The 19,754-nt window shown below is 34.9% G+C and overlaps 1 protein-coding gene across 2 annotated transcripts in view; it reads left to right on the forward strand.

The window, feature by feature from the left end:
• Nucleotides 1–17,339, forward strand: part of LOC134801810 (irregular chiasm C-roughest protein-like) — a 60,851-nt gene extending 43,512 nt beyond the window's left edge. The window contains exons 8-21 of one of the 2 annotated variants that reach the window (XM_063774429.1): nt 309–482; nt 2,454–2,556; nt 2,734–2,867; nt 4,207–4,336; nt 4,721–4,866; nt 5,236–5,389; nt 5,809–6,047; nt 6,579–6,737; nt 7,141–7,188; nt 7,798–7,883; nt 8,869–9,023; nt 10,480–10,560; nt 14,078–14,170; nt 15,957–17,339. In XM_063774429.1, the coding sequence (XP_063630499.1) occupies nt 309–482; nt 2,454–2,556; nt 2,734–2,867; nt 4,207–4,336; nt 4,721–4,866; nt 5,236–5,389; nt 5,809–6,047; nt 6,579–6,737; nt 7,141–7,188; nt 7,798–7,883; nt 8,869–9,023; nt 10,480–10,560; nt 14,078–14,170; nt 15,957–15,994 (1,740 nt within the window). In that variant the 3' untranslated portion in view covers nt 15,995–17,339. The remainder of the gene's footprint in view (nt 1–308; nt 483–2,453; nt 2,557–2,733; nt 2,868–4,206; nt 4,337–4,720; nt 4,867–5,235; nt 5,390–5,808; nt 6,048–6,578; nt 6,738–7,140; nt 7,189–7,797; nt 7,884–8,868; nt 9,024–10,479; nt 10,561–14,077; nt 14,171–15,956) is intronic. The other variant, XM_063774430.1, reaches the window with a different exon arrangement.
• Nucleotides 17,340–19,754: the final 2,415 nt, after the last annotated feature.

The raw sequence follows: 19,754 nt of genomic DNA on the forward strand, positions 1-19,754 counted from the left end.
ATTTTATTATGTAAATGCATTAGACGCGACACGAGAGACTTCCCTTCCCATTCTTATTAAAAAAATAGCTCCTTAAAGCACTATAGGTGTCGAAAAGTTGACATAGGCTACCCATCCTTTTGTACCTATTTTTTTAATAAGAATGTTTGCTAAACATGTCAGGTAACAAAACGAAAAGGAATTTCTGCATTTTACAAAAGACCTTACGTTATATTCCAATCGTTAGCTAAATGAGACATATTTGGACTTTGGATTTTGGAGGACCTTAAAAATTCTTGGCCCATAACCACTAATGTTTTTTTAAACAGGTCAGATACGCCCCAAAAGTGAAACTCTCAATCAGCTTAGGCGCTGTAGACGGGCGTTTCCCGGAAGGCTCGGAGGCACGACTGAGATGTGAAGTCGACGCTAATCCGAGGGCTCAGGTGTACCGTTGGTACATCAACAACAGCCCTGTTGTTGGAGATTATACTGAGGAAATGGTAAGTCGCATTAGTTTGTATTTTTCTTCTTTCCTTTCTTCCTTTCTTTTTTATCTTCTTCCTCTCTCTCTGTGTCTGCCTGTCTGGCATTTATTTCTTTTTGTTACGCTTTCTTTCCTTAATTCGTCCCTTCTAGCCCGTCCGTCCTTTCTTGTTTCCTTCCTTCCCCCTTTACTCTCTGTCTTCCATCCTATCCTTCCTTTTCCTGTTCCCTCCTACCACGCAATATTTTAGGAGCGTCTTCTGTCGTTATACGTTGCAATTATTTATGTCTCAATTGCCATGTGTTTATTTTATTTGTGCTTAAGCTTTCATTACAGCATTTTACTCGAAATACTAAAAAAAAACAAATATGTTACATAAAAATAAGCAATTAAAAGCCAACCGTGCGAAATATCCACTAGATTATTCGATTACTGTTCTTTATGAGCAACGAGTGCGTTCATTTTTCCTCGGCGCATTTATAGTTTATGCATGAACGGCTGCAGTATGGAGCCTGGATACAGATGAATAAAATTACAGAGTAACAGCAAGGCTCGGAACCGGTTTATGCTTCATACAAAAAATACCGGTATTATTACGTTCTTTTTCGTTCCATGATTTATTATTTCATTTTTAATGGGACAATCTAATAATACGAAGTTGTTACCTAAATACATGATTCAGTCCCACGTAAAGACCAAAAAATAATTTAAAATATAGGGCTATTTTGGGATACAAAAAACCCGGTTCCGTGCCTTGGGAACAGCTTTGTAAAAGCATGTTGAGAAACTTCATTATTAATAGCCTTATAAAAAAAACTGAAATAATTCGTGAAGTACACTTCGGCGACAGGGCTTCTGATACAACGTATTTATTATCAACTACGATCTAAGTGTAGTTTTAGTATTTAATTTTTACATGAATGATGTTGTGAGCAGAGTCTTGAAAATCACAGAAAATAAACTTCCTCGCTACTAGATTATAAAGTTTGCTTTAGTCTTGAAGATTGGATTCTTAAAGCCTTATCTGAATTCAGGTTACAACACTTAGTCACTGATCATATCGGTACACATCGGTTGCTCATAGTAAAACCTTCAACTTTAACGCCAACCAAAATAACATTTTTACAACCGTACAATGGGTATTTCTCAGCAAGTCAGCACGCTCATACTACTCATAGGTATTGAAGCTGTTGCTCTGTTATTTCAGTTCTCTGTGACCCGACGCGGAATTGCTAACTTAACTCCGGTGGGTTAAATTAAAATTGTTGTTTTAACCCGTACTTCTGGGAAAATGTAGTTTTGGCTTAAAATTCCCGTTGTGAATATAGCGAATTCAACATGATATTTAATAAAGGAATTCCATATATAGCGTTTTTAGGTTTTAACTGTATCGTACACTGTTATTTAATTACAAGTTCCAGGAGATGGTACAAATGACAATTCAATTTCAATTTTTGCTGGTTATAACAACTGAACTTCTAAGCCGTTATTTACCTCATCAAAAATTAAGTTGTAAAAACTAATATCTTATATACAAGATCAAAGTTTTTGCCATTGTATTAATCCTTTTGGTCGCTACTGCATTAAAAACTAAAATAATGTACGTAAAAAACGAATTACCGACAAAATCTTTGATACACAAACGCATACGTTTGTGAAAATTCTCAACGAAATCCAGCAGTAACAATTACCACCTGTAAGACCTCTTTTTAAGTCGTATTCTTAAATTATATGATAAAATATTAGTACTACGAGAATAATATGCTATTCAAATTGTATAATGAAGGTGATATTGGTGGCTGCTAAAATAGAATTCTAACTTTTTAGCAAAAAGAAGAAATCAAAAGTTTCTTATTGCCTTAAAAACTAATTTAGGCTTTCAAAACGTAATATTTAACACCAGTTTTCCTTAAAATATTAATGATTAAATACATGTTTTTTTTTAAATATATTACAAAAACGAATCAATTGTGTAATTTGTCCTCAGATAATCTTCAACGTAACGAGGAAATACCACAACGCAGTGGTGAAGTGTGAAGTGAGCAACTCCGTGGGGAAAAGTGAAGAGACTGTCACATTAGATGTTACATGTAAGTTTAAAGATCAAGAAAATGTTGTTTATAATAATGAAATTAAACTATCGACGTATGCGCTACACGCGAGGCCGAAGGCCGAACTGCGGGAATGAGCGCTAGCACGCGAGGCCGAAGGCCGAGCTGCGGGAATGAAGTGCTTCCAAGCGTTCTACCAGAGTTATAATTTTTTAGATCCACCAGTCTTCAGAACAAGGCCCCGTGACGTCGAAGCTGACGAGGGCTCAACCGCCAGCCTCCACTGCGATGTGGACGGCCAGCCCAAACCCGAGATAAAGTGGGTGCTTCACGAGCCTGGTCGGATCGCGGTAAGTGACTACCATGCTTTTACCACATTGTCTACGTAAAATCTGTCTACTCTACAGAATTTGCTCCAAATTCGAAATTTTGCAATTAATAAAATTTAAATGATTTTATAAAACAGATTTAACAATAGCGATACCGTGGAATGGGGTACTTTGATCAATTTCAAAATTAATATTTATTTTCTCCCCGAATATGGAATCTAAAAATAAATTTAAAAAAAATACAATATCGGTTTTTGCTCCTCTATCGATTTCACCAATAATATATTTTTTTTATACTAATGTGTCCTTTGAAATAAAAATTCTAAAGTGGTCAACTTTAAACTTAATTTGGGGTTACTTTGATACCCCCCTTTTTTTCGACGGAATTCGATAGTAACCCCTATAGGGACTAAAACTTCAAAACATTACAAAAAAATCCGTTCGCAGGTTTAGGATTTATAAGGATTTAGTTGTCTTTGGGGTTACTTTGACAAAGAGAAAAAAAGGTTGGCTTAGAAAAAGTCTATTTTATTGCAAAACAGTCTCATATTTTACTTATTTAAAGTAAGAAGCATAATTGAACAATAAAAACCTTTATTAACAATACGATGATGTACGGATGCTTGGCATATCGACGGCCTGCCTTCGACCACTTCTGTCACAGCCCGGTTTAAAACTTTTTCAGAGTAGTTCCTATAATATATGCTAAGGCATTATTCTAAAACAATAATACAAAAATCAGTTAAAAAACCTCCAATATCTAAATAATCTAAAAAAACTAAATGTCGTCGGTTGTCATTGATCAGTGATCAAAGTAAACCCTTATAGGCGACCAATGATACCCCATGCCACAAAAACCGAGATACTAAAATGGCCGCCATGATTATGATTTACAACAAGAATCGATGTTATAGGCCGATACATGCCTGATTCAATAGATTACATCAAATTTATGTATTTGATATATAGAACATTGTACATTAGAAGTTATACAGGGTATTAAAAGTACATAAAACTGATACTTGCATATTTTAATTTTTTCCCCATCGATCGGCATGCTTGATCACACGGACACAAATCACTAACTGACAGTGACGTTCAATCTTGCCAACCGTAAAAAAAACAATCCACAGGATGCGTTCAGAAAGCGTAATATTCGAGTTTGAACACGAAGTAAAGTTTTTATCAAAGTAAACCCAGGATTCAAAGTAACCCCATTCCAGGGTACTTGATTTAACAATAAAGGAAAGTAGACTAAAAGGATTTAAAAGTGCCTAATCAAATGGGAGCATGATTTAGTTGCAGTATTTATATAATAAATGTATTTGACATATTTATGTGAACTTGACACACATTTCAGCAGCCTAAGGGGTCTGAACCGACCCTAAAGATAAAGAGAGTTGACGAACAATCTGCAGGCAGATATGTCTGCATTGCTAAAGTGGAAGGATATAATGAAATCAGGAGCGAAGCTACGGTTTTCATTAAAGGTTCGTATTCGTTTTTTTAAGCTTTAATATTTACCAAAAAGTACACTTATAAAGACACTTTCTCTGACCTTCTAAGCAAAGAATTCTCTGATCTTCGAGCGATTAAGTTACTAAGATATTTAACTGCCCTTCAAAAGTTTCTGGTTTTGATTTAGAATGAATCCTCCTTCTAGTATCTCTTCTTCTTCTTTGTCGTTTCACCCTTAACAGAGTGTGATCGTGATCATCATTTTAGCGCTTCAATACACGCCGCCATTCCTATTTGTTTAGAACATCTCATGTTTTCTTTCTGTTCTTATTTTTGAAAGAACACTATATTATAATTCCCAAATAAGTCTCAAATATATACGTACAAATATTTACTAATTTCATTGTTTTCTCTAGGACCGCCAAAGATTCTTTCCAACAGGACACAATTTGGCGCAGAAGGGGAGATGGTGACGATAGATTGTGTCTTCCTTAGTGTTCCTAAATCTTTCGACATCATATGGTACTTCGAAGGTCGAGAAATCAAGCCTATTGAGAACCCGGTAAGACACTTGATATTACTTCACTATTTCCTTTTTTATCTTTCATTAGGTATTTCTGTCTCTCCCAAATATCAACGCAATATATTTTGATATTTATTTTAACCGTCGGCTTTACGGTTTCAAATATTATATTACTTAAATCTACAATTTCTTTATTAACTTTCAAGAGTGTATTTTATAAACTCATCGATAATTCCATTTACCTACCTACTTCATTCATTCCATTTACTTTAAAATACCTTACACCTACTTAATATTTCTCGTTTAGCCCATTGGTTGCCAGGTAGAGAATGCCTTAAGGTATTAAGTCCGCCATTTGTACATAGTATGATGTAGTAGGTATGCAATATTTTTTTATTTCATTTTTAGGACTACGCGCCCTTCGAACAAGACCTGGGTGATGGAATAGTGAAAGCAAGTTTAGTGATCAGAGCGAGTCAATCGAAACATTACGGACTTTACAATTGCAGTGTCACTAATGATATCGGGAATGCTAATGCTGGAATCACTCTTAAACCTATAAGTAAGCTTATGCATGTTAATCATTAATAATTGATATTGTTCTTGAATTTAGAAATATATTTATGATTGAGATGAGGTGGACCACCTAGCTAAAACAGAAATGATGATCGAACACTTATTACGATAAAAAAGAAAAAAAATCAACGGACGGTAGGATCGAAACGTATTGTGGAAAAAAAAACGACGAGGAGAAATCGAATAAAGAAACTGATATACACAGAGACGTACCCGAAGTTGATAGAATTGGCAACGAGAGGAATAGACCGGAAGAAATTGCACTGACAAGAAAGTCCCTCTTGCCACCAAATATACCATTACCATTCGTCATTAGTAGTAGTTTTGACTAATTATGCAAATTTCAATTAGTGTTTATTAACTTTTGATTACAATTACAAAATCTCTTTCTTTCTATTTTTTCAGAAACCTTACCTCTCTTTATAATTCTCATTGGAGTCACATCAGGCATCATCGTCTTCTCCGCCTTCATCATTCTCCTGGTCATCTGCAACAGGAGAAGGAGACAGAAGAGCCAGCAGATGAGCGAGAAGCCAGATGTCACTGTTACCACTTGCGATATGTATAACAAGGAGAGCGATAGGAGCTCGAATATTAGCGATTTGAAGTTGCAGTTGCCTCATGGGGACGGTAGTTATGAGTTGGTAAGTAAACACCTTTAAAGCTTTCTTGTACTACATACTTATAAAAACTACTTCTTTTGAACGTTTGATTAGCAGCTAAACGATACATTTTCTGTTAGAATCTTAAGTTGTTCCCTTTATAATTCTAGAAATTAGCACAGCATTGTCTATCTTATAGTAGTGTACAAAATTATAATTGCACGTAATAAATATATCAAAACACTTAATAAGAACAACTAAATATAGAAAATAAAACTGAATTAGCAGAGCCACTTTATGTTCTTCTGCTAATACAGTATTTTTGTCATGCAGACTATTTTACTTGTAGATTACTCCGGTTATACATTAAAAAAAACGTTTAATCGGGTCGGCCATGTATTTTAATTGATTATCACTTGACGTGTTGGTTTTACTCTAGTTGATGATTCTCGAAACGGATCGAAATATGTGTGAACGACTTAAATCACGTTTAAAAACTATTTCAGTATGTTTAAGTCTCACGAGAGTTTTAGAGTCAAAATACTTTATATTAATACGACTATTATTTCTCAGGACTACACCAGCTCAGACCGATCTGACTCAAAACTGCAGTCAGGCCTGCCATTGGCCGGGCCTGTGACTCTACCGAGCATACGACTGGACGATCCTCTGATGCAGTTCAGATACAGCAACGACTATTCTGACCCTGCTTACAACGAAAATTATTATAAGGTAAATTGGTTTTGCAAATTGGAAACTATTAAAGAGTGAAGGAAAGATATCGATATCTCGGTCAATGTATTCACATTTTAGAAAGCCTTGGCGGTGTGGAAGTAGTGCACACAAATAAGTGGTAGCGGCCGTATCATATCAATATCAAAAACGTAACAGAATTTAAAATCCTAAAACCGCTCCATCAGTTCGGCTTATGTCGGTTTCGTGGTTTAGAGAATTGTCAAGGCTATATTTTATTTTGTTAATTGAGATATTAAATCAGTTATCATGATTACTTTCTAGGCCTTTATAGAAGATTTTAGATTATTGTCTGCACCCGAAGTTAAAAAGATTTTCTATGTGGTAGAAAATGTTGACTTAACCTTTTAGATGATTTCTATATTTTTTTATTCCAATGAAGATCATTAGAGGACGTGCGTATGTATGTAGACTAGCGTTGAAAAGCTCTGTAAGCATCTTTTTCAAAACATTTATCATCATTGCTGTAGTGGCTAAATAAAATATCCAGTTATCTAAGTTAATTATGACTATAATACGCAATGGACACTTAGTTAAAACATTTTTTGTTGTCTATATTACTAAACTATAAAACCTCATGGCATAGCAGCGCTAATATCAGAAACATATTCCAATATGTGTACAATTATGCTCACGACCTCACCCCTACATCTGACCAATTAATCCAACAATAAACATCTGTAGTAGCAAATTAGAACTTACCAATTGCTAAACACTCTGAACGACCCTTTATACCAACTCCAGAATCAAACCAATTAAACAATTCAAAACATCTTATCTACCTTCAATTGTTTTACAAATATGGACTTTAACTTTATCAATTTGACGTCCATTTTCCAAACGCATTTTCTCCTAATTCAAACCAAATAATCAACTATTCAAAACATCCTAACCGCCTTCACTGTTTTTACTAAATTCAACTTTGACATCAGCAATATAAAGTACAATTTCAAAATGACTAGTACAGTTACAATCGCCCCCGAAAGTTTGACCGCAAGCTTGTTGACGTGCGCAGCTGACACGATGCCTTTGTTTGCAGAACCCGGGTGGGTACGTGTATGACTATCCGCAGGGATACGCACCGCCGAACAACCTGAGGGTACAGTCGCCGGAACCGGCTAACAGGTTAGTGTGGAATTAGATTCGTACATCGGAACTGGAAATGTTGAGAGCTTTAGAGCTACAGAAGCGAGTACCGTAAGAATAACTAACTATGTAACTATGGTACATTAGTGCAACTAAGGTTAACAACAACAATATAAGTATAATACCCATCTCTTTTTGGTGGGATGCCTGAGTTTTTAGTAAAAATTTACTGTAATGTAATGTGTATATTCATTCTAATAGTAATTGATTACGCCCAACTTTGATTTTTACGTCCTTTTATGAAAACATTTTGCCTCAGAACCGTAATATTCAAATGATATTCACACCGGAAGGAAGATATTCGAGTTCGTTTTTTTTTACATTAAGTAAGTATTTTAATTAACTTGATAAAAAAATATAGTCCCCGATTAAGTGAGTCGTGTAAAAAAATTTGTTAAGCTGATAACGCAAAAAATACAAAAATTTATACAAGATTTGAGCATTTACTTACTTACTAAGTTCATTATAAGTATAATATTTTGATTTGTATTTTGAAAAGACTATTCAATATGGGATTCACCATGATTCGAGCTAATAGGTACTATTTGAAACAGAATTACAAGTTCTAGTTATTGTTCAGGAAGATATTTCGCTTCTACAAATCATATTAGTCAAATATGATGATATATTATACGACACAATAACTGAAATTAAAGAACGAGATAACTACATTTTACAGTAATTTCAAACTTTCCCACTGAAACAACAACTATTTTTACCCTTCCCGGACAAAGACATTTCCACAGACCATTATCCCAAAAACCCACCCTTAAGTGTTAGGTCCAGCCTCATTCACTTCACTATTTCCACTCCCACGTGCCGAAAACCCACTTATTGTGTCTCTCCACAATAAACTTGCTAAAGTGCCGCACGGTCGACATTCAAGCAAGAAGTTCCCTAGTAAATTTCTGCAATGTTTTTGTGTTCCCTTTACAAAGATATCCAACGATTTTTTCTTGCACAGGTCACTTCAAGGCTCATTGACGCGCAGCATCGACACAGCTTCAACTCTGCCATTGTCAGCCGGTAATGGATCGCAGAATAATTCTCTTCAACGAACGAAAACTCAAGACGAGACTGACGCAATCAATAATTTGGGCCTGCCAGTTGGTGGCGACAGTAAGTGGGGTTCCTGTTTTGATTAAGGGAAGAATTCTGTTTAACAAATTAGTTGAGGCGAAATTGATAATGTGCCAGATTACTTCGGATCTTAAGGGCGCTTGGGTGGAGCTCCGAACATTTTGTCATTTTAAAGGATGTCCCGAGAGTCATTTGTTTTTGTACTATTGCTAGCTTATAACAAACTTGACATTATGTAATTTTTGTTGCTCGATTTTTCTGGAAAATTCAATATTAAAGGATTAGCGTTAATTAGTCTTGTTTCGTCATAATTACCTATTTTAAGAATCATCATGTTCCATAAATTAATTTATCAGAAAAAAATCCGGCAAAGTTCGAAATCTCCAATTGCAAAAACTTTATATTAAATTTATAAACCTTTTAAAATACCTATTTTTACGCCTCTGCGCTTTGCTTCCACAGTTTAAAATAAGTACGCCAATTTCAATCGAAAACTTTTATTCGAAAAACATGTTGTGCTATTTTTGTACACTGTGGTGACCGACAAAAAGTTTCTGGCTAAAGTTTTAAGTTGAATAACAAGCAACGCGGTAAATAAGCTCACATGCTTGAGCCTTTTAAAAGTCGACTTGAATGCAAAACGTGTTGGGTTGTGCTGGACCGCAAACTTTTGTTTTATAACTTTTTTTCTACTTTTTCGTGCAAGCTTATTAGCTTTGGCCTGTGGTGTTGAAAGCTTACTTGGCTCAAAATATTTTGAACTAGCTCTGAGCACGACTCAGTTTGTGTGGACTAAGATACTGATGATTGACAAAAACTATCTATTAGTAGAATTTAAATGCCTAGTAGTGGAGATAGTATTGAAGGAATCCACACGAAATCGAGCGATCTAAATTTAATATCAGCCCCCTCATATTTGCATTACAATATAGAATAGATGCCCTATGAAGGTTTAAATGACATTTCATATGTCGGCTAAACCCTGCATGACGGGTTTTTACAGTTTTGGAAAACTGTAAAACCAACTTACTATTTTTGGACGCGTCGATACACTGGCACCGTCCCATCTACCAAGAACTTCGAGCAGGGCTGGGCCATCTGCCGAGGCGGCTGAAAGCAAAAAGTTTTCTAAATATCAAGGTCTCGGCCCCCAATACCATTTTGTGGCATTCGGTGTCGAGACATTGGGGCCGTGGGGTCCAAGCGTACCATGTCCTTTTTAAAGAACTATGCCAAAAGTTTGTCGATACTACCGGTGACCAGAGGGCTGGCAGCTTTCTCTCGCAGCGCATTAGTATTGCCATTCAGCGAGGGAATGTTGCCAGCATCTTTGGCACAGTGCCGGGGGGGCCTTATTTAGATGTATTTTAATTTAGATTAGTTTAGTTTTAATTTTATTATAAAGTTATTTTATATATAGCTTTTGTAGTTGAATATTTAAAACGATTAAAGCACTTACTATTTTCCGTTGTCACAAGTCTCGTTCTGTTTGCAGCCCCACCGATCTACGCGAAAGGCGTGGACTTGCGGTACGCGGCCACATACGGGAACCCGTATCTAAGGAACAGTTCACATGGTAAGAGAAATACTTTGTATCAGAAGGAAGCTGATTCTGATTTAAACATTTGATGAGGTTTTCAATCAATCAATTAATCAATCAATCAATCAATCGCGTCATGACTCTGATGTATTACGCAACCCAGCAGTGTCAGGGAGCCGGCCGCGGAACCGCCGGAATTTGACACCCTTCGGCCAAAACTCCTCCTTGCTGAAGGAGTTTTGATTGGTGCGTGCAAAATGCAATCAGTCATGTCATTGGGCATATCGCTCGAACTTACTGGTATAGTGTGTCGATTTGTAACTGACCCCGAGCCGCTAATCCTTCGTCTATTGTTAAGTAAAACCGCACGTGTCTGTACCTGTAAAAAACAGGGTCGCGTAATTCTCTATGGTTACTGAGTGCTGGCGAGTCGAACAAGTCTAAAATGTGTCATCCAGATGCGTAACAAAGGCGCTTTATCGGAGAGCGCACTACAGTGGTTTTTTGAGCGTTGGACTAGCCCGCGCTCAGGTGTCAATTGGAAAAATTAAGACCCTTTTTTGCAGGAAAGTAGCACGTGCGGTTTTTCTTAGCAATAGATAAAGGATTAGCAGTTCAGGGCCTGCTACGAATCGACAGACTATACCTATGCGTGAGATGCATCACTGAGTGTGAGCTATCGACAAGGTCATATCAAAACAAGATCAAATTATGAAATCCAAATCGGTCTTAAGGGTGTAAAATGTAGTAGTGCATAAACTTTTATGAAGAGTGCGGTTTGTGATGTGGGCAAATGGTTGAACTGTAGTAAATATCAGAAATTATCGAAGAACCCGCGTTCTCATGATAAACTTAAATTATTATGCTGCAAATGTAAAGTGTGCGGTTTGTGTTAGCGTTAGCATAAATATGTAGGTACTTAATTACACCACAAGGAACAGGACAAGTTGTTTTAAATAAATTCTGTCTCTTGACGGAAAGGAATAATCAAAATATTTTTTTTAAATCTCAAATATTATATCGTGCAATAGGTAAAGTTTAAAATAAAATAATAATCATAAATTAAACTTTAAACCGCAAGTCAGTAAGTAAATTGACATTTGAGAAGGTGAAGGCGTTTCTTTAAAATATCACTAAATCCGATTCATTTGTATCGGATCTGTGAAATGCGGATATTTTAAGAAATATGTATGTTAAAGCCGTGATCAGATGCTGTTAATATAACAAGATAAATTTAAGACACGGACGTAATAAGATAATAATGATATGTATGTTCCTAATGCTTTTTATTACTTGATTTTTAGTACCTACTTAGTTTAAGATTTCTTTCTAGAGCGCGGTGCCAACAAATTGCTTCACATTTGAGCGAAACATTAAATTTAGATGCAATGTTATTATAATTCTTGATGAATTTTTTATAAAAAAACTACAGACATAAAATGCAAGAACATAAAATGGGACGTTTTATCCAAGACAGTGAGGGTCCAGAATAATGTAGTTCGCTTGAATACAGTATGAAGAGGTTTACGATCGTGTGAAATGAAAAAAATGGTTTAATACCATGTTTTAAAGAAAATAAACTGACCACCCACAGTTCTAAAGAAACGTCAAACTGAGAACATACATCAAATATACGAGGACATATTTACACAACCTAAATTTCTATCAAATAAGTTTTGATTGAATCCTTCGAAGTCAAGTACTTTGCGAAACCTAAAATCCCAAAACATTGACCTGTCGTATGTCGGTGATCAAAAATCGTGAGTATAAGCCACGATCGCGCCAAATGGAGTCAAAAAAATCGTCCTAGACAAAAATACAAAACTAAGACTAAAAATTCGGTTAAAAGACGAGTAAAAAAAGGTTAAGGTTAAGGCCCCCCAGACACTTAACGTTTTTACAGCAAACGCCGCAAATACATCATAGCCGTCCCCAAAGACGCGTATTTGCGACGTTTTTATTAAATTACAGTAATAATATGCGAACGAGTTTTTACTCATGAAGATATAAAATGTCATTGTGTGTTAAATAATTAGATATTTTAAGTGTAACCTGTCTGATAAATGCCAAGTTCGTTAAATTTTCCTACGCAATTTCTCCTACAGCTACACCATTAAAATGTACACCATTAAAAAATGTCTGCCCTCGAAATAACATTGAACTTTGAGCGCCATTCGGCTTTTACAAATTAATTTGTATTTTATTTTATTACTACCATTTCATCGGATCTGTCTCGACAATGTGTTGATTTGTATTCGTATTAATTTTTTTTTTTTTTTTTTTTTTATATTTAGATACGTGTAAGTACCAGTAGCTTTTCAGTGAAGGAAATCATCGTCATACCTAAATAAAGTACATAAATACTTTTTTTCGTATTAATTTATCTAATACCTTTAAACGAGCAATTCTTGTTTATTTATGTATATATTTCGGGGATCTCGGAAACGGATCTAACGATTTCGATTAAATTATGGTATGGCTATATGGGAGGCGATAAATCGATCTAGCTAGGTCTTATCTCTGGAAAAACCCGCATTTTTGAGTTTTTATATGTTTTCCGAGAAATGCTCTGTCTCCTAGATATTTATTCTAAAATTGCGTTTTGGTAAAGACAGTAAAGAAGATAAACTGAATAAGAAAAAAAAACAACAGTTGAGATAACGAAACTAAATACCAGTTAACCCGTTTGTATGGAAACAATACACATATTCGATCCCTGTTGCTAAGAAGGAGAGGGATGCAAAGCGATTGGTATCCAAATGAAATCATTTTATTTAAGTTTTAATGTCACTCCTTCAGAATACTTCAGATCGAAAGTAGGGTTTGAACTTATTCCCCCTACACTGATACTCAAAGCTTAAGATCTTACAGGATTTGATCAAGACTACCCACCTAAGCCGATTTTGATGAGATTAATTTTATAAAGGCGTCTTGCACATATTAAAAATATCGAATCCTCTTTTCAAGAGATTACCGTGTTATGTCTGGTTTATTTTTGTAAAAGACTGGATATTTTAGGATTATATTTGTTTTGATGGTATTAGCCTATCTTTATCTGATAAATGAACAACACCTTTGGTTTCAATACTTTGATTTTTAGGGTTCCGTACCCAAAGGGTAAAACGGGACACTATTACTAAGACTCCGCTGTCCGTCCGTCTGTCGCCCACAAGCGAGTCCGACTCGCACTTGTCCGGTTTTTTAATATAGTTTTTTGTTCTTAAATAGATCTCTTGTTTCCATAAAATAGAATAGTATATAAAGTAGATAATTGAGTTAAGGTAAAGTTTACTTATCCTTTCATCCTGCAGATTTTAAGGAGTAGAAGTGATAAGCTAATATTAAGGCTTCTGCAAAAAAATTGTCCATTTACTATATGATTCCTATGGGAAAGACGCATACCACTACTATGACAGGAGGTGTACTCTGTACACCTAACCTATGTGTTTTGTAGCTATGTGTATTTTTTTTTTCACTATTTTCCTCCACTCTACTTATTGTATTTTTAGTATACTGTATTTATTAATTTAGACATAACATCATTTTATTACAGGTTACCCAAACCAAGTGCATACAGCAAAACCGGCGTCCACACCGGCGCCGCCGCCCTACTCCGCCGTCCGGAGTTCGGTGGTCATGCCATCAGGTCAGTGAGGTCTGTCATCTTCATCATTATTATCACATACAGTCAGCAGCAAAAGTTGCTTAGCGGGCGAGGTGTTCAAGATTACCTTGGCACACTCTTAGTCTCTTAACAAGAAAGTCGTGTCAAGATAATTTTGAACACCTGGCCCGCATAGCTAGTTCTGTTGCTGACTGTACCATTAGCATTAGATAATATTAAGCACGAATAAAGTAGTTTTGGATGAGAACAATATCAGGAAGGCAGAGTTGAAGTGAATGAATTTGTTTTTTTAATTTTAATGAAGACTACTTTGCCGTAGTGACGAAATCTTGGTGGTTATACCATCAGGTCATTGAGGTCTGCCGTGATATTCATTACTATCATAATATATCACGTTAACTTTGATTAAATATAACAGAGTAAAATAGTAAGGGACACATACTATATCAGGTAAGCCGTGTCTGAATTAACAAAAAAAAAAACGCGAAAATATGTCGCGAACGACGTGTAGTTAATGACGATATGGACTCACTTGGATGGATAGAATCACAATACTTATCTGTGACTCATGATGTATGATTATTTAACAACACGACTTAAAAAACGAAACTCCATACACAAATTATGTGCGTTGTATGATGTGTGTGTGTGTTGTAATTATACTGAAATTACCTTTAGGGTGGTCCTATAAAGCTTCCATAACTCTTAAAGTTGGCTATTATGCATGTCATGTTTAATGTTTTAATTGACGAATGTAGTACATTATCAAATTCATTTAAATCATTTATGCAAAACCGTTGCCAAGTGTGGATGCAATCATATTAAGTTGATTATTTTAATTCATTCATTGCTTTTGAGCATCCGCGTTCGTGTTAAAACTATTTTGAATTGCATTATTTTCTGGTTAAATAAATTATCATGCCACCCAAATTACTTTATATTTTTGTTTATAGACTCCTTGAAATCACAAACTTCTATTAACATTTTGGAAATAGAAATAAAATATAATATTTGAAACTTTCGCGTTTTGAACAAATATTAACTCACATTTATAGACGACGGCAAATGAAGGTAATAATATTAAGTCGCGATAGATCCGTCTATAAATGTGAGTTAAAAAGAAAATACATAATTGATTCACAAGAGGTAGTGCTGAATGTCTATACCGGGTGTGGCCTGTAATATGAGCAAAAATTTACCTGTAGGCTGTACTCCTCATACTGACCAACATTTGTTCAGCAACTTTTAAAAATAACTTGTGGTTTGATTTTTAATACACTTTAAAGTTTATTCTAAGACGCAATGTATTGCGAATTTTGTTATGTTTAAGGCGTGACAAGCAACGTCAATCACAATGATATGGCGTGGCGATGGCGTCCATTGAAGATAATATTTATTTTGTATGCAAAATAGGGAGCCTAAATACTTCATAACTTTTAAAAGTTGTTAAATAGAAGTATCGCGGTTTGAGGAGTACAATCTATGTTTTAATTATTTGCTCGTGTTACAGGCCACACCCGGTATAAATATTGGACATTAAAAATATGAATCAATTTTTATTGATTTTTATGAATCATTATATTTGGCATAGTTGCTACACAAATGCTGACTGATTGTGTAATTCTATCAGCATGTGACGCATAATCAGATCAAAAATCAATTTTCAATCATATTTATAAATATCAAAATAGCAGCATTTTGTTAATGACACTCTGCTGGGAAAATTCTTAACATACATTTCAATTAAAGTACTTGTATTGTTAGTGTAATTTTCATATTACCTATCTTATGTATATTTCTTTTGCAGGTAATGGCAACAAACCGGCGCAGGGTACACATGTATAGCAAATGCATGAAACACGTTTAGTGTAAAAACAATGCTGTGAACTATTCAGTGACGTCAAAGCGTGGCTTTTGGTACCTCGCCCCCCGCTCGGAACTAGGGTGACAGTGGGGACTTAGAGGGTAGTGTGCCGCGCATATTCATTGTAAATGTGTTCCTAAAATAGATTTTTAATGTATGACTGAATGTAAATAATTAGATAGTAGATATATAAAACAAGTAAAATGTACTTTAAATTAAAGTTGGATTGAATTTATCTATTCAGATGCAGCTCTTAAAAATGTATTATATAATTTTATCATTGGGTATATCATTGTTCAATGTATAAGAACAATGAAATATGTTTGTACTTGAATTGTTTTTTGGAAATATGGAGCATGCAAATTAAATTTTTATTCTGCTTTAGCCAGAGTCGATTGTATTTAGATTATCTTTGTGCCGTATTGTAGGTAAAATATTTTTCAATGTTTTAAACATTTTGCATTTGTAATTTAAAAACTTGTAAATATTATAATTAAAATAGTTTACCCAGATATGTACAGATTTTAAGTAGATTTCAAAAACTTCGTACCACCAATTGTAGTTATAATAATGGCCCCAACTCATTTAAAATATTTATAATTAATATTCTATTATAAATAATGCTGTTGCTCAAATAACTAAATCGATGTACGATTCCAATTTAATTCCATTATTATTATATTTATAAAATGTATAATTGTATAATAATTCTAGAAATAAAACAGACTGAGAATGTTTTGTCAAAATTTTTGATATGAAAACTTCTTGAATTCACAAAAAGAAATTTAAAATTTTTAATTTTTATCATCGGGCCGATAGATATTATAATTTAAGTAGATAAATCAATTTATAGGAAATAAATGATGAAACTATTAAAGGAAGTTCATCTTTTCTGTGATAAAAAAAATAGTGACGGATAGGTTTCAATTCGAATTTTTAATTTGATTATTTTAGAATCTTCCGAAATATACATTATTAAAAACGCATTGTATTTAAAATATTTCGAAATTTACACTCGGGAAAATTCTCATATTTCTCATATTCTCATATTTTTGTATAGAAATCGAATTTTCCCATTTACAAAGTAAAAGTTTTCTTTGTTTCGTGAGAAAAAAATCCTGAAATTTGCGAGAACTTTTTCAACTTTTTGGAAACTTCCCACAACTTGCACATCTACAGATGTATTGTATTTAAATTCCATACAATTGTTATTATTATAATAAAAAACAAAAATGTATAAAAAGAATGCATGCCAGTGTTTTGTTATTGCATGCGAAATTGATTTGCCATTATTTCCGTATATTGAATAAACATCTAACTGAAAAACCGGTTTTTATTTAATCCATAGCTTACAGGCCAATTCGAACGTACAGTGATATCAGAACGAAATATTGATATCATTCAGTTTTACACGCACAATATCTAAAAAACACTCCTGGATCTTTCGGATTGACCTATATTAATAGGCCAATCCGAAAGATCCTAATTTTTACTCATCTCACTTTTTTTTTTTAAATGTGAGATGACTAAAAATTAGGTCAGGATCCTTATTTTAAATAGACAAGAGGTAAAGTAATGTTTTCCTTTACACTGCCAACTATAGTTTCAAACCAAATTTGTCAGTAAATAAGAAAAAAAAAACGATACTCATCCTTTTCTTTTGGGTGCTAGCGCCTACTAGAGTGTCAGACAAAGATATTATGATTATCTCAGTCTATGTTTGAAATGAGACAGTCCTTTGACAAACTATAATACTCACAGAGACAATTGTAAGAAACCCAACACAATTAGGTTGCGTTGTTTCATCCCAGAGTTCCTATGGCGACCTCCTGTGTCCATCGTCAGATCACCTCGATGGTACAACTTATATATGTCTGTGATGTTTCAGCTCAATCGAATAATGGGTAGTGGGTCTAAATTTAACTTGCAAGATTTAACCCGATGCAAGTTAAATAAAATCTTGTAAAAACAAAAGTTAGTGACAATTAAACGACTCTCATTTCATAAGTATTGCGCTAACGTTTTATTAAAATTAAAGTCAAGTAAGTAGTACGTAAGTAACGTAAGTATACTTTAATGCGCTATTTTTTACTACACGTGGCTACAAGTCATAGATTTTCTTTCATTAGTATCGAGTTTTAAATTATTTTGCAGAGTGCCGAGAAATCCTTAATGGTTCAAGCGATAATGACCATTCCGCGGATGGCGTAAGAACTTCGACTTATTGTGTTCGGTATTGGTAGACTAGTGTCCACAGTAAAAGTAAAATCAGTGCATTAAAAGTCACACAAACCCGCCGCAAAAGTCGCTCCCATACAATCGATTTACGCTCTCAGTTTAAAACTAAATGTTTAAATGACATGATACTTTGCATGTTCATTTCCGGCGTTCTCTTACAGGCCATTTCGAACGCACACTAACATCAAAATGATATCTAACTGACGTTATTCAAATATCGTGCATTCGCTCGTACTTCTTCGTACATGTATTGGCGCAGGTGACACGTACGATAAATAAATAATACTTATTTTGAATCATAATATCGTTCTGATGTCAGTGTATGTTCGAATTGGCATGTTAGTTGCTTGGCCGTTAGGAGTGTCGCGATACGATGCAATTAGAAAATATTGCGACATTCCCAACGTCCAAGAAAATAATTACCTAATAGATTAAGATACATCCCACGGCTAAGAAATTAAGAAACTAGATAATTCGCGACATTTGCTACATCTACTAACAAGTAAGTATTAAGTAATTTTGCCATACCTAGAAACCAAAATACTGGCTACTTTCACTACGCCACAGAAGAACTGCGGGGTAAAAACAAGAAAATGTGTTTTTGATGACCGCACTAACGATTGCGATAATTATACAAACCGCCTTACTCCAAAACGTCCTATCCGCCATTCAAATCCTATACTTCCGTCCTTTTAACTGACATACTATTTCATCATGTAAAGAACAACGCAGTAACTACATATGAGTGCCTTAGTGACTTATTACCTTTTGGTTTTGACAAGGACTAGTCTATTATTTATATTGCTTACTGAGCTCAAGCAAGTGCGTACTTCACATTTACCAGTATAGTCTGATCCCTTTATGCGAATAGTTGTAATAGACTTACAGGTCATCTTATTTTGGTGGTTAAAGATAAGAAAATTGCATTCAGAAGTCATTTCTGATTGTTTGTCAGGTTGATACATTTTAAAATGGACGATTAAGGTTTGCAATCTGTTGGAGGTTGTGGTTAAAAGCTGCTTTTTATATAGTGATTATACAGACATTTATATCGAAGCGCTGGTGACCTAGCGGTAAGAGCGTGCGACTTTCAATCCGGAGGTTGCGGGTCGTACATCAAACCCCGGCTCGTACCAATGAATTTTTCGGAACTTATGTACGAAATATCATTTGATATTTAATATTTACTAGTAAATGCTTTTCGGTGAAGGAAAACATCGCGAGGAAACCGGACTAATCCTAATAAGGCTTAGTTTCCCCTCTGGGTTGGAAGGTCAGATGGCAGTCGCATTCGTAAAAACTAGTGCCTACGTCAATTCTTGGGATTAGTTGTCAAGCGGACCGCAGGCTCCCATGAGCCGTGGCAAAATGCCGGGATAACGCGAGGAAGAAGAAGACTGCAGAAATTTCTCCTTGTGATTTCTTCAAAGTGTTCTTGAAGGGGTTTTTCAAAAAGAAGTGTACAGTCAGCAGCAGAAGTTACTAAGCGGGCGAGGTGTTCAA

The sequence above is a fragment of the Cydia splendana genome, chromosome 23 (genome assembly GCF_910591565.1).
Source record: "Cydia splendana chromosome 23, ilCydSple1.2, whole genome shotgun sequence".
In the NCBI taxonomy this organism is placed as follows: Eukaryota; Metazoa; Arthropoda; class Insecta; order Lepidoptera; family Tortricidae; genus Cydia; species Cydia splendana.